This window comes from Phaenicophaeus curvirostris, chromosome 9 (assembly GCF_032191515.1).
Source record: "Phaenicophaeus curvirostris isolate KB17595 chromosome 9, BPBGC_Pcur_1.0, whole genome shotgun sequence".
NCBI classification, from domain to species: domain Eukaryota; kingdom Metazoa; phylum Chordata; class Aves; order Cuculiformes; family Cuculidae; genus Phaenicophaeus; species Phaenicophaeus curvirostris.
In genome coordinates, this window is record NC_091400.1 from 15,513,567 (window position 1) to 15,529,290 (window position 15,724).

The window sequence follows — 15,724 nt, forward strand, 5'->3', positions numbered from 1 at the left end:
GCCCTTGGAACAACTTCTAAATCCTATCTTACTTTTAAATACTTTTAAATACTTATAAATACTTTTAAATTCACAGAGTGAATTATACAGTGAATTATATCATAACTGATGAGGAGACATGAAGAAATATCTGTAGGGTAGAGGGGGGAAGAAAAACTTTGAAATGAAACTTACTGGTGACTCATCTCCAGTTCCTAGAACAAACATGCTGACTTTCATATAGCCTTTAGCTCCTGAATTCATATCTTCAGGATCATTTAGCAAAAGCCATTTTCTCATGACTGCATGGCCTAAAATAAAACAACCACCACCACCAATATCCTTTAAAAAATCGCAGAAGTCATAAAATGGACTGGACATTAGGAAAAAATTCTTCACAGAAAGGGTCATTGGGCACTGGAACAGGCTGCCCAGGGAGGTGGTTGAGTCACCTTCCCTGGAGGTGTTTAAGGCATGGGTCGACGAGGTGCTAAGGGACATGGTTTAGTGTTTGATAGGAATGGTTGGACTTGATGATCCGGTGGGTCTCTTCCAACCGGGTTATTCTATGATTCTATGATTTCTATGAAAATCAAAGTCAACTGTTCCAAAAGCATGCTTTATCCTAAACCTAATTATTCAATCATTAATACTGTTGAAATTTATTCCATCCTAGATGGGTCTCAACAGTGCCATTCAAAACAAGAACTCTAGTGGTGTTAAAATGTTTTGGCATGCTAATTCACGGATATAATTATCAAACATTTTTGCATTATTTTTTTGATATCAAAACTAATATCCAAATTTGGATGTGTACTTTGTCTTGACACCACTGAAGGGAATTATATATTGTTGGATCTTTTTAAGTTAATACTTAAAGCTGCAATCTCAAACAACTTTCCATTATCTCTCTTCTTTCACTTTCGGATTTTAATGAAATGTTCCAACTTCAGTTTCAGGCTAGGAAAGAAGCTCTGAAGTAACTGTTACTTACCAGGCTCATCATAAACATAGCCAATGTCAATCTGAAATAAAGATCAAAGGCATTACCTCTGAAGAAATACCAAATGAGAAAAATGCTAGGGCAACTCCCATCAAGGTTTAATGAGTACTACTACACTGGTTACTTGTCATAAACAAAATAAAGTTTACATAGCATATTCTTGGGAGGAGAAAGAGAAAATGCCTTACATTGAAAAAGGTGGGATATTGAACAGATACAGCAGCTCAGATGAAAATAGAAGAAAAGATGTATCAGAACTAACAGTTCTAGTTACTTTCTTCTTTCCTCAGATCCCCAGCTAGCTTACTGCTTCCTGAATTCCCCGTGTTTCCCCATTATTTTAGGTTCTGATACGCTTTTCAGAATTCTTTTGTTCCTATTTTCTGCACAACATCTCATGCTTCAGTTCCAGAAATGACGCTTGTTTCTTAAAGGAATAATTTCTTTTTTTCTTTTATGAAGATTATAGGCAATTTTCCTGCTCACTGTGACAAATCTGGACAAGATTGCACATATACCGTGACAGTATTTCAAACATGTTTAGGAAGGCAAGTTTGTTTGCTCATGGCAATTGAGGCTAGTATTCCTGGCCTAAAGGGTGATTTTCCAGAGAGAAAGCTCTTGGGGTTTTCTTCTGGAATATATATCTGCAGGAACAGAAAGCAGCTGAATGACATGCTGATACATGCTTGGTGAAAGATCAGTCCTCCACAGAGGACTTCCTGAATCACTAAAAATTACACAGATAAATGAGTGACAAAAGCACCCAGCTTTGTGGCAGAAACAGCTTCATCTAAAAAAGAGTACTCTTCCACACTTGTGTATTTTTCTGAAGATATGGCCTAGAGACCTACTGAATTTATGTAGTTAAAAATAAGCAAACAGAAAATAGCAGCCAACATTGATACTGTAAATGTTATAATAGGGGATCCCAGTAGTCACTACTATTGTTATGTTAATGCTTTGTCTATATTGGTTTAGGAATACCTTCAACAGGCAGATGTCTACCTCCCAATATTGACTGTAACAAATACAAATAAAGACAATCTCACCAATATCATCAGAACCACAGAAATGACTTGAAATGACTTGAAATGACTCTTCCACCATCTCTTACTTAACAAAATTCTGACCAAAAGAACACTTTTCCTCATCACATGAGAATGACTATGTATCTTTATGCCACTATGCACATCACTGTTCTGCCTATTAGCTACCTAATAAAATTATCTTGTCAAACCCCAACTCATACCAAATAATCTCCAATACCTTTTGAGAAAAAAAAAATTACTTTTTGGTAAAAAAGTTTTTCTCTTGGACGCAAATTAGAGAATTTGGTGTATAGACCATACAATTTTCTTTAACAATAATATTCTATTTAAATATGAAAACTGTTTACTAGTCCATTGAGCAAAGGGTCTCTAGCATAAGAAGGAAGACATCATGAGGAAATCCTTTGGCTCCCTGGTAAAGCAGTAGGAATTTAAACATTTAAAACATGTACTTAAGAATCTTCTTACTTTTTATGTAATTCAGTCAAGATGTGGAAGGTTTTTTCATGCTCACCTTAAATTCTCCCATTAGACAGTCTGCTCGTAGAGAATAAGAATCATACACCTAAAAGGACAGGCAATAATGAAACAGGAATGTTCCCAAACATCACAGTGAAAAGGCTGGACAATGCTATATGTACCTAGCAGGCTTTTGAGCACACATCATTTTTTCTTACCCGAATGCTAACTGTTTCATCAAGCAACTCTAAAGGAGTCATGTGGACATTGTAGAAAAATATCTGTTAAAGTAAAAACAAACAAAAAACTGTCTCAAAATGACAAACATTAGTTCTCTGAACAGAAAATGCAAACCCCTCATTTTAAGAGACTTGTGAAGCATGCCTCCTACAGTATTTTGCCCTGCCTTCTTGCTGGACATATTATATGATAATTCAACGCAGAATAAAAAACTAGATTTAGAAAAATAAACTTAGTACAAAATAGACAAAAGATAGTTGCAACTTCCATTTGAATGAAAGCAGTAGGCATAGTAGCGCTGTAAACTTTAACTTTCAGCACTGCCCTTACTCCTTGCTCTGCAGTTCACATTCTTCTTAGGAGATCAACTTCAGGAATTATAAAGGTTGTTCATTCTCTGGGACATTCAGTCTTGGTCAGGCACCTCTGTTGCAGCTGTCAAAAAGGTCTTGTTTAGGGAGGTTGTGTAGTGATTGTAATGATTTGCAGTTTTGAAATTCAAGACCACAGTAATAAATGTGATAGTTGGACAATATGAAGGCAAATACACTATTTATTAGCTTTTTTGTTTTATTAATGGTATATGTCTCACCAAGTTTGGTCTTTGAACCCAGCTATACTCCAGTCAATACTTTATCCAAGTAAAGAGTTATTCCTCAACATTCTCTCTATCGAGCTTCAGCTTTGCAACACTAGTCTTTCAGGCATGGGATCGTTCTTTGTGTGTGTGTTATGTAGCATTGAATTTTCTCCTGTATTTCAGTGTGTTTGTAGTACAGATCCCTATCTGGACAAAGAAATCTACACACCGTATATATGCACAATGATTCCTAGTTATCTTTCCTGTGATTTTATATCCTGCACACAACAATTCAAATACATTATTAAGTTACATGGCCAACAGTATCAAAGAACATGTTCCACACATCTCAGTTGAAATTTGGCTTCCATCAGATAGCTTTATCTGCTAAGACTGCCAGCAACAAAGATGTGTTTAGTGATGTGAATACATAAAGAAAGGGACTGGGAACTGCAAAATACATATTAGCCATAATAACCCTTAAATATTAGCAAATTCTTATTCATTGATCATAATGAAAGCTGTAATAACTATCTGTCCACATTTGATAGCATCAACATTTCAGCTACAGTGTTCTTAATGCCACTTACTTCATCAAAATATGGGTTGTTTCCTCTTTTGATTCTTGTTCGGTGTGTCTGGCCACAAACATGAACTTTGACTACCGGTTTTATGTTATTTCCAGGCAACTGACGGCCTTCAATGACTCTAACACGAATCTGGAAAAAAAAAATTCAGGTATTTGTATTAATTCATTCCGTATATTGCCTGTTATCCTGGTGGCAACCATTTCTTACTATACCACCAAAAAAGTCAGCCAACACCTGAAGTAGGTGGCAGATAGGGACTGGAAAGGCTTTTCAAACTAAATTATGAGAGCAAGTATAATTTTACATTGATTTTACAAGAGAAGTTTGGGATAATTATTTCAGTAAAAAAAATTTTACTTGCTTTTATTACTTATTTTTGAAGTTGCGATTGCAGTTTGATATCTATATAACTATACAGTAAATAAGGTTCATCTAGAATTCAGACAGAACTGTTAAAATTCAACATCTCTGTAACAGGCATATTCGAAGAATACTGTTGAAATACAGGCTTTCAAATGAAGAGGTTAGTTGTCTCTATGGTGCATTAGATTTATGCTCACACTATGTGAAAGGAGACATGTGATGTCAGGCAGAAAAAGGGAAAATGTAGCATTTAATATATCTATTACCTGGAAATCTTGATGTTTGTTAGAAAGGATTCTGCGTGTTTTCTTTCCTTTGGTGATGCGTTTAGCTAGCTGGGCTTCCTTTGTGCCACTTGGAACTGCTGGTGTGAAAACACCAACTGCACCATCCACACCATCCTCATAACCTCCATCATCTTCTCCATCTCATACAGTAAAAAAAAGTGCAGTTAATAAACAAATAGTACAGTCTGATGTTAAAGTTACAGGAGTAAGAGTCTGATACCCAAAATTTCCACTAAAATTTTATTATTTCATTTCAATAATTTTTTTTGTAACCACATGCTTCCAACTCCTTTTGAAATCTCATCATTTTAGCCTGCTTGAGAACAAATTTATATCCTATCCAGACTACCTGTAGATCTGTCCCTCTTCAGGATGCAGAGTATCTAATACAATTCCCACACAGGCTTTTGAAACAATCAACTGAAGTTTTAGCAAAGTATAGTTCAGCTGTACTTGTCACCAGAGTAGTTCACAATACACCAGAAGTGATAAATTTTATTCTAGTTGAAGCTGTTTCCAAGCAGCAAGACTAGGCTGTAGCACAGCACTGGTTTGCACTTCAGAATCATATTAACATGAAAACATTCAGGGTCTGTGACCGAAAATAAAACTCTGAATCATTTACCATAGCATTTAAATGTGGAATAATTTTCTTTGTAAGCCTCTTTGACAGTTCTGAAATCAAAATACCTCAGTGGAAGACTGACTGTTCTACAACCACATGACACTACACTACTGGATCATACAGTGAAATTCCAGTATTGCAAAACAGGATCTCTAAATATCTAGACCACAAAAGCGTGTCAGTCCCTTGTGTTTCCAGCTTCTTTTCTTAACTGGAGGACACTAACTATGGTAAAGTCTACAGGAAAGTCATGCTCTATCTCTGATGGTTAGCATTAACAGAATGTTTGTTATCTTTATGAATTAGATTTCCAACACAGGGTGATGATCACTGTATAATCAAGTCCTCAGTGATCCTTGTAAACGAGATATAAAACCACAGAGATTGACATACCATGTATTTTATAACCGGAAGACCCCACCTCCCTAACATCTCTCAAAATCCATCTGCTTGGGTGGATCCACGAGACTTCTTTATTACACACCCTTACTTAGCACTTACTTTTTAATTTCTGAAACTGAGCTGCAGCAATCTCAGCTGGGGAGGTGATTTTATTTCATGGGAAACAGATACTTACAATAATTAACTAAGGCGTGTTTGATAATTTGCACTGGAACAATTTTCATGCACTCACTAGCTAAAAACCTGCCATGTTTTATTTTACCTGTACTACCTTATAGTTCAGGTATATTTTTAAAAAGCTATCAAAATCATCTTATGTAAGTTACTTCACATGTCTAGCCTTCAAGTCCACATTTCTATAAAATTATTTTGAAGTGCAGTGATTTAACACACAGCTTTTGTACTTCCATTACCTATCCTTCTGCAACCCAGGAACACCTCTCAGTGAAGTCAGCGGAATCAACACTTCCCCCCAGAAGACTTATTTCACTTTTTTGGTTCTTATATTATTATCTAGCAGCAGATAATGGTCAGACTGATTTACTTCTCCTCAAACATACAATACATTTACTTCTTTCTGCACAAACATAGCTTGGATATCAGGGTCATTATTTGCTTGTCAACTGCAAAAATCACTTGTTACTTCACAGATATTTTAAGACTCTGAAAAACATAAGACCTCAAAGATACTCTCAGCAAAAGCCTTGTTCAAATGATACAGAGACCAAAGAACATTCCCTACTGATCACAATACTTCATAGGCTAGTCAAATATCGAGCCTAATGTAAGATACAACAGTCTCTTTCAAAACTTACCTATCTACAGGAAAAGAAAAAGTGTAATTATTTAAGACAATCTTTTCACAAAGCTCTCTGCCATTGAAAGCAACAATATATTTTTCAAAAAAAGTGACTTCTCTGCTTTTTTCTGTTCACCCTAGCATTACAGCAGATAACTGCTGTTTCTTTGAGCATTCAAAACCCTTTGTTTCCTAATGAAACGCCATTCTGAAAAGACTTTTAAGCAACATAATTCTCTTGTAATCTGATTCCACTGGAGAAAATTATGCTAAAAAACATTTTATGTCAGGAAAAGCCAATTTTCTTCCTAGCTGTAGTTCTGAATCATCCTTAATTTACCTAAAATCACTCTCTGGCAGTCTTGACAAGCTTGTTTCTAGTTACTTTTGTTTCTAATAACCAATGCTGTTGAATCACTTTCTTGCGTTATCTTAAATACCTCCATGATCTACTAACAATAATGTTCTGAGAAAAGATTGAAATACCTTTTTGTGTATTGGTCCCTCCTGGATCATTTGGATTTGCAGGTCCAGCTGGAGGCTCATATCCTACTACCAAATCAATTGTTGCCTACAGAGAAATACACTGTTTTTTTATGTAACACAGAATTCACAACAACTGATTTAAAGCAGTAAGTTTTTCTAACACCATACATGAACAGTTAACTATTCATAGTCACAACACAGTTCATAATAAAATTTCAGCTATCAGTAAAGTACTAAACTGTTCTTAAACAACACACACAAACAATAAAAATTATGTGATTTGCAGCTAATATCTAACAAATGGAATCACTGTGGTTTTATTTAGAAAAATCTGTCACAACGTAAGATATTAGACAAATGTTAATTTATTTAGTTCCACAATATTCATGGCGGACTAGGTGACATCCTAAATTTGCAGATGGAAAAACAAAAGAAAGAAATAAAACTCTCTGATCAATAACATAACAAGCTTGAACCATAAGTAAACCATCCTGTCTGGCTCTTCTAATTGCTTCTTCATACCTCCATCCTGGAAGAAAAACACTACGTCATTCTCCATTCTAATTATAGAATTGTCTTTTTTTGTGCTCCAGTGCAGTTTAGGATTATTGAACAAATCATTATTATTCCTAGTTGCCACAGTAACCATAGAAGTCAGCAAAAAAAGCCCAACCTTGTGATCAACTAACCATGATACTAAACTACATAAAATGAGATACTGGAATTACCCTTAAAACCTCCTACTATTAAGTGTACTGGAATGCAATATGAAGTGCTTTAACAGCTGGACTGTACAAACACAGTAAGATCACAGTTGTAGAAACTACTTTATTAATAATTAATTTAATAATTCTGTTAAATTTAAACTTGTGCTAAACCAAGTTAAGCAAGTTCTTGTGTCACTTTCTTAAGTGAGCTGGCAGTGAACATGTGCATACATAATTATGTGCCTTCTAGAACCAGTGCTATTACACAGGTAGAACTTACAAAGAATACTGCAAAAAAGTACATATGGGAACTCCATCTGGCACTAAGGAAAGTGGTCTTCTTCAACATCAGGCTGATCTCCAGGCATACTCTGTGGCCCATAATATTTGTAACACACATATACAAATACATAATACTTACACAGAACACAGTTTATCTAAATGAAAGGATACTCAGATTGTATAGACATAATTCTATCTTGCTACAAATTTCCTCTGTCTGGAGCTTTTGCTATAAAATTCCAAGCATTTAATTTATAAAGTAAAAATAACTTGAAAATATTTTTATTTTACTATTAGCCCTGTTGCTGGAGCATTTTGGTCAAGAATACAGTAAAATAAAGAAATGTAAGGCACTCACTCCAGTTTCTTGTCCCCTTTCATTTAGTAGAGGTATGAGTTTGAAGGGAAAAGATCTGCTTTGGTTACCTACAAGATCCTTAAGTGCTATGGATGCACTGCCAATTAATCTGAAATGAAGTAAAATTCATTATTAGAATGAAAGTATATATTAAACAGAAGTTCCCTTTTGTCTTTTGCAAGCATCTGTTAGTTGACCAAATAACTCCAGCCAAGACTCGAAAACCCAATAAACAACAACAGATCTTTGCAAATGTTATCTAGTGATTGTGTACTGCACTTAAATGTGCTGAAGTTCCTTATAGAAGACACAGCTTTAACCTAAAAGAGGTTAAAAACTAAATTTAAATAAATATTACGTATATTTTGAAAATAATCCTCTGCATAACTTTAAACAGCCATATCACTTATTTCAGCCACAGAATTCTCACTGGTAAACTAAAGGATGTAACACTTCATTCTCTATATAGTTTTCCAAATTGTCAGGCGAGAAGTAATGTCTAAAGGCCAGATGTGACAGCTGTTGTACCACACAGATACACAAGGAGACATATACATATCTCTGTAATGAAAACAATTAAATAGAAGAAATGCAATCAATGTGCTTACTAGAGGCTTCACAAAATTAACCTTCTTGTCAACACTCTACATTTTGGAACAGGTTCATCTCCTTGCCTCTGCATTCTCAGGATGTTTCGCCATGACTCCAGCGAAGCCTCCCAAGGGAGCTGCCCACGAGATCTGACATTATGTGGTAGACTCGTCTGAGCTACTTCTGCCTACTTTGGGACTGCATCTGTCACCCACACCCACCCCCTTACAAGAAGTGAAACCTGCATTTACTTTTAACCCGAGACACTTCTTTTAAGCAGAGTTTCTAATAGTTTGGTACTGGTCTCATGATATCTGGCACTGTATTTCATTCCCCATAGTATGTAATACAGCTTACTCTTACACTGAAGTGGATTATTGGAATAACTGAGATTTTTTTCCAAATAAAAAACCTCAAGATAATGTCACAGTGTAAATATTACAAAGAACATGGTTCACAAAGAAAATACCAGCTTTGCTGCCAAAGTGGAAGAAAAAACCTCTATAGGTGGAGAACTTAACTGAGGTCCCATTGAATTGATTTCAATGTTTTCTCATTGAGAAGCTAGGGACGCAAGGGCATTTTTTGAGATGGATAAAAAGCATTATTATAGCTACTCTTCGGTGCTGTGTCATGAGAATATAACTTACTTTTTGCAAAGTACATTAGGATAGGTAAGCATAAAACATTAATTTCCTGCAAATATACATTCCAAACATTATACACTCCAACTTTTGTTTAGTTGTACATGAAAAATAACTACATTTTCCGTTTTAATGACCTATTAGAATTACTTTGGTGCTGTCACCTCCTCAGTCAACTCTGCTTTCTCAGTTCACTTCACTCCTCCAATCTTGATAGATCTGACTTGATATTCAAACCTTTCTTCCCTCGAAATTGCCAGAGCACAGTAGTACTCCAGCTATGCTTCATATATTCATCAAATACAGGGGATGAGCTAGAAAAGCAATTTAAGATCAAGCCATGCTGCAGGGAAAATGCATGATAATATTCTAGCCTTTAACATGACCATAATTGAAATTTTGATGCCATTTCCAACACCTGACTCTCCTCTCTTTGTGGAACAGACATCTGGATTCTGTATTGTACTCTTGCTCCACTGTCCTTTAAAAAGCTATGGAAATACACCTAGTTATTTCAGTGAGCATTAGATTAACCCTATGTACATTTTCACTTCTTAGAAACGGTTGCACAGAGCTGGACGTTAGCTGAAACACTGAGTTTGTGCATTTCTCAACTTCAGGGATCTTAAGAAGCAATTTATCCTGTTATGCAATGAGAATTGCTTTCAACCCACAAGATAAACCTAGATTTGGAACATCTGATACGCATACAGTGGTCTTCTTTATCTCTCTAACTGTTGCGTCACTAAACAGTAATGTCTACCTAGCTCAGGAAACAAGTCTTTCTCAAACAGAAACAGCCTTTATTTTTTTCACCTGTGGCTTAAACAATCCAAAAACTGGTGGTAAATAGAAGTCAAATAAGTCTGACGTTATACACCAAAAAGAATCTCTCCCTCTATATTTGACCAAACTTTTCTGTAGAAAGGGCAGGCGTCATGCAGACATACACTGATAATATTCAACAGTCAAAGAAAAGCAGAAAGGTTTGTTCCATAATAGCTGCAAATCCCAAAGCAGTTAAGAGAGAAAAATATTGGGTAGCTTAATGCATTTTTCTCTTTATTACACGGCCTTCGGACATGCTAACAGCTTTGAAAGCAAACATAAGCAAATGGGAAACTGTTCCTTCAGCCAGAAGGAAAAAAATGCTTGAATTTCATTTACACAGCTGGATAACTAAAGAAACCAACTTCTCATCACTCTTTTTCCTTCAGTAAAAAATTAATCAACAAAACCTTTCAATTCCAAATATTCTTATTCTCCCCAAATCCCTCAACTGTGACTACGCCTTCCTACTTGAGAAAAACAGAAACACAGTTTGAGGTATCGCAGAAAGGAAAACCCCAAGAAGATCACACAAAATAATCTAGGCCAAATCTGGTTCTAAAGAAAGGCAGAGAAAAATTTTTCCCATGTATATTCACAGAAAAATTTTGTACACTTGTTATTTTGATTTGATATGAGACGTAGCGACTTACATTAACTCCAAAAAGAACTTGTTCAGAAGTCACCCAGTCTCAAATAATCTGGATGACTGTTTCAGCAACCACACCCTCTTATCTGGTGACATTAACTCAAGAATAGTTGTTCAACTATACTGCGTTTGAAATTTTCCAGTGTAAATTTCCATTTCTACATCCTCATCTGTCTTGTGTAAATTGTAACTGCGCACACAATTGAATACATAGTAATTGTTTTAAAAATTCTGATCACCATCATAGGACTGAAGAGAGATTCAGTTGCATAGATTACTTGTTTGCTAATAATTGCCTCTGAAGTGCTTTATTTCCCCCTTCTTTAACAGGCCGAGCAACAATAGTCTCCAGTCTTCTTCCACTCTAGCAAGAGTGAGAAATCTGATATTCAGCATTCTGGTTTACCATTGAATAAGACACCAAAGATAAATGCAAAGCTCATATATTCAATATACACCATCAGCCTATTTCTAAGGTTTAGCCAAATCTTATGCTTTAGGCAGTTGGTCTTTCACCTTCCCCGAAGTGGTCCCGTTCACTGGGCTTGGGATGTTTAGCAGAACCACAGACCAGATGTGGTTGGAAGAGACCACTCTAGATCACCTAATCCAACCTTTTTGCTCAAGCATAGTCAACTAGAATAGACTGCCCAGGACCATGTCTAGTCTGGTTTTGATCACACAGCTACTTAACAGCTGAAGTAATGTTTTCAAAACTAACAAGGAATGCCTCAAGGTCATTCCTAGGTCTCATGTTTGTACAGGTCTTGGAGAAGGCCTTTTTCCTAAGGCGCTTCTCTCAGTTCTCACATCTTTGGGCTAATTTGGTTAAAACCAAACCAGAAGGCAGAAGCTGTTGTTGTGCCACCACATCTATTAAGAGTTCATTGCTGTTTAATGCTTTGCTGCAAGGTCCGCTACTGTACTTGCTTCTGATATTTAACTAGATCACCAGTTCTCTGCATGACTACTGCAAAGTTGCTGTGCTCCTCTGAAGACCTTCTACCTTCAAGAAGGATTGCAAGCAATCTCCCTCTGAAATCATGACTTTCAGGGTGACAAGGAGTTGTTTCCTTCCAGCACAGCTGAGAAGAGTTTCTGTCACCTTTTCAAGCTCAAAGGATACTGCTCTTTACTCGAGCTATTTCAGCTTTCTTCTTCTTGTCTAGGTATACAACATTTGGCCGCTTAATTCCAGATCTCATTGCTCTCTTGATACCATCATGTGGGATAGTTTCTGCTTTCAGAATACCTCAGTACATCCTCAGACCTTTTGTTCATCAGCTGTTTTGGCAGTCGTATGAGTATTGCTTCTTAACTCCACTTAAGCACCTTTTTGGCCATCCCTAAGGCATTTATATATATAGTGCCCAGTCAGCCAGGTCTCAAACTTCTCCAGCTTTGCAAAGGTAAAGCAAAAAACCTGTCCCACCACAAGCAGTTTAAACATTCTGGTTTACCACTGAATAAGACAAAGATAAATGCAAAGTCCATATTTAGAAGCAGATTTTAAAACACTTGAAATATATCTTATTAGTACTGGGACTATGATACCAGCCCCCTGGTAATCAAAGGGAAATACTCTATCAGCATGAAATCAAGGAACTACTGATGACCAACTATCAAACAGGGTGTTGCACTTACGACAAAGCTAAATAATCCGTTAGGACTGTGGTTAGCACTTCCTGTTAGCTGCCCAAATAACCAAGAGAAGTGAAACTCCACACCCATGCCTTGATTAAGAAATGCTGACTCACAGTACCAACCATTTTATTACTCCTATTCTGTTTGAAGCCTATCGCCTCCTCCAGCTGCTTACATGGTACTTCTACTGGAAACACAGTGATTTTAAGCCCCTGAGAGTCAAGCATTTAAATGCTTTTCACATATTTTTAGGGGTTTATTTTGGCAGAGGTTTATACTGATTATTTTCATCAGCAAACCTGATCCCTTGCTGCAGTTGTAATTGCAACTCAACCTCTCTTTCTCAGTGTCTATGTTCCATTATAGATGCTATGCTACAAGACCCAACACCTACCATCTGTTATGCATACTGTGTTTTAATATTTTTATTAAGATCAAACCAAATATTTTTATATACTTTAGTTATTTGATGATACTCTTTGCAAGAACAATATTTTAAAAAAAAAAACCCAAACACGAAAGCATCAATACTATTTTGTACAAGGCAGAAGCCCCCAAAACTTAATCTTAACCACACTGGATCTTGCATACAATGAATTCAAGGAAAACCTGCAACTATGTACAGCCACACTGACATGGAAAAGAATCCATGCAAAAGGGTACAATTGTAGGAGGAATCAAATTATGGAATTTATTTAACTCTGGAAAAAAACTTGAACACAATTAATTTGCTGCAATGTTCATTTGTGGCTGCATTTTTCTGCTTGAGAAAAGGGTGTGCCATATCTGTTTTTCTTCTGTGTTGCTAGGTTACTAACTACGCAAAGAACACAGGGTAACACATAATCCCAACTCTCAAACAGAATGAAAATCACTTCATTCAGACACGACTGTAACTTCCTGTTAACATTTTTTTCCCTTTAACTTTAGGGAGACAGCTGAAGCTACTGGATTTTCTCTGTTTAACTGCATAAATATTTGTGTTCTGAGAGTTTAAAATCTTTCTACAAGCAGTATTAGACACAATAGAAAACAGATGTGTTCTCTTTTCAAATATCTTTATCCTGGAACATCTCGCTAAGCATGGACAATATGAGCACTCTCTAGTTTATTCCTGTGATGGTCTGCATACATGTCAGTGTGGTTTGCTTTATTTATCTTTTCCACTGACGGGGTCTTTTTACCATGAAGAGCACAAAGCAGTAAATTCTATCTCCAGGAAAAAAGAAGTGGAAAAATATTCAAATGTTCTTTCAGGCTTGATTTAAGAAACATGCCAAAGCAATGAGTAAAGTATTCTGGACCAGTCTAAAAACAGAATAACATCCACCGTGCTCCTCCCTCCTGTGTCAGTACAAAAAAGGGCTGGATGAATCGCTATGTAAGTTTCTAGGAGCTGTAACAAATCTTGCAATATACTGCAAACTTCTTCTGTGTCCTTGTAGAGGGGAGTATGGGTTCTGTAGTCACTTCTTAGGTACAGCAATGGACCATGCACCCAGAACCAGAGGAGTAACACGGCATGGAATAGCAAATTGTGTATTGGCTAGAAGCTTTGTGAATGAGCAGCCAGACAGAGGGAGTTGGGTTGAGAAACACACTGTTCTGCTTTGAGCTTACATTGCAGCTAAGAATGGTGCCAGAACTTTTTAGCAAAAGTCTCTGACTTGAAAATAACAATAGCAATCCCCACTGCTTTTTCCCCCCCGTAATAGAGAAAATAAAACCAAAGACATGATGTAGTTTCTTCTCAGTGTGCTTCCTCAGGCAACAGTCCCCTAGATGTACCCTTAACGCTCAAAAAACTAAACCCCAATTCAATTTGCTTTAAAGCAAGATATATAACATGATATATAACATTTTATGACAGAGTTGCTGGAGTATTGTAAAAGCCTGAATTCACATATTGGGAGGAGGCAGAAAGTAGGAAAGAAAAGCTTATAGTGGAAGTGGACTAATATCAATAAATACGAACGTATGCCTAGCTCAGTGCCATAAAATACCCAAATTTTCCACCAAAAAAAAAAACAACTGACGGCCATGTTCCCTTTGAAAATGACAACAGCCAACAGTACTTGGCATTGATAGACAAGACAGTGCGAGAGCACAGAAAACAGACAAACAGATCCTTGTTTAAAATCTAGGACTTTACACAAAGAAGCAGAGAACTAGCGTCTCATTTTTGATAAGCTGTTCTTTTTTTCTGCACAGATTTTAAAAAACATGTCTTAGTCACGCTTGTCTAAATGTATATATTTACTCTTTTAGACAAAAATCCTATGATTTAAGCACAGATAGGCAGAAGATCTTGACCACTATGGGATAGCTAAAGATTAAACAGAGTGATGAAGCTTTATCTTGTTATGCATGTTAAGAAAGAACTCTTAGACTTTGCCAGAGATTTCAGTACAAGCATATTTCAACAAAAAATAAGACACTCTATCCCTGCTGTAGATTAGCTAAAAGATTTCTGATTAGCTTGTCACCACCCAAGACCTTACCCTTTTCCTGCAATTGATTTTAGAGACCAGGTTTCTTTCTCTATCAAAAGTCATTAAAAAATGGCACGCAGAACATAAGAGGTAGCTAAGAATTTCAACTAGTAATTTGTTTCATTAAAATTATCAGCATGCCCTGCTTTAAGGTATGCTGTACACCTCCAATTCTGATATTAAATTACAGCTTAAATCCTACAAAACTCAGTTGCTTTTTTTTTAAAAAAAAATCTCTACCATTGTACACATAAAACTTTTTAGTCTGCATTATGTATTTGTTTCAACACAAATGCAGCAGGAACTTTGAAGTCCAGGTCAAAATGACCAAAACTACCCTCGAGCTTTAATGAAGTATATACATATTATGCTTTTAAACAGAACACAAATTAATTGAATTGTAGTGTTCCCATATGTTCCGGTTTAATTTTTCAGGGCAATCATTTTTTTCCATTGGCCACAGTCACAATGTCCTATCAACTCAATTAACAGGAACAAATCTATTCTTAGTAAAAAAAAAAGTCTGAAAAATAGAAAGAGTATTCTTAGAAGTTAGTTGAAGGTGAACAAGACACTTAAATTATTTATAAGTTTACTTAATACATATTCTCATTCTGTAAAAGTATGAACCTCAAAAAAAAGTGTTTAAATGCCAACATGGACA

General features: G+C 36.1%; 1 protein-coding gene across 6 annotated transcripts in view; it reads right to left on the reverse strand.

Annotated features, from left to right (window-relative positions):
* The window catches only part of MYOF (myoferlin), a 67,432-nt gene that overhangs the window by 42,507 nt on the left and 9,201 nt on the right, over window positions 1-15,724 (reverse strand). For all 6 annotated transcript variants that reach the window (XR_011337998.1, XM_069864171.1, XM_069864175.1 and 3 more), the window contains exons 4-11: window positions 8,213-8,321; window positions 6,866-6,950; window positions 4,533-4,693; window positions 3,904-4,032; window positions 2,712-2,774; window positions 2,549-2,599; window positions 974-1,004; window positions 175-290 (exon numbers count right to left, since the gene is read on the reverse strand). Coding sequence is in view for 5 of the 6 variants with exons in the window: in XM_069864171.1 (XP_069720272.1) it covers window positions 175-290; window positions 974-1,004; window positions 2,549-2,599; window positions 2,712-2,774; window positions 3,904-4,032; window positions 4,533-4,693; window positions 6,866-6,950; window positions 8,213-8,321 (745 nt within the window). In the remaining variant the exon portion in view is untranslated. The remainder of the gene's footprint in view (window positions 1-174; window positions 291-973; window positions 1,005-2,548; window positions 2,600-2,711; window positions 2,775-3,903; window positions 4,033-4,532; window positions 4,694-6,865; window positions 6,951-8,212; window positions 8,322-15,724) is intronic.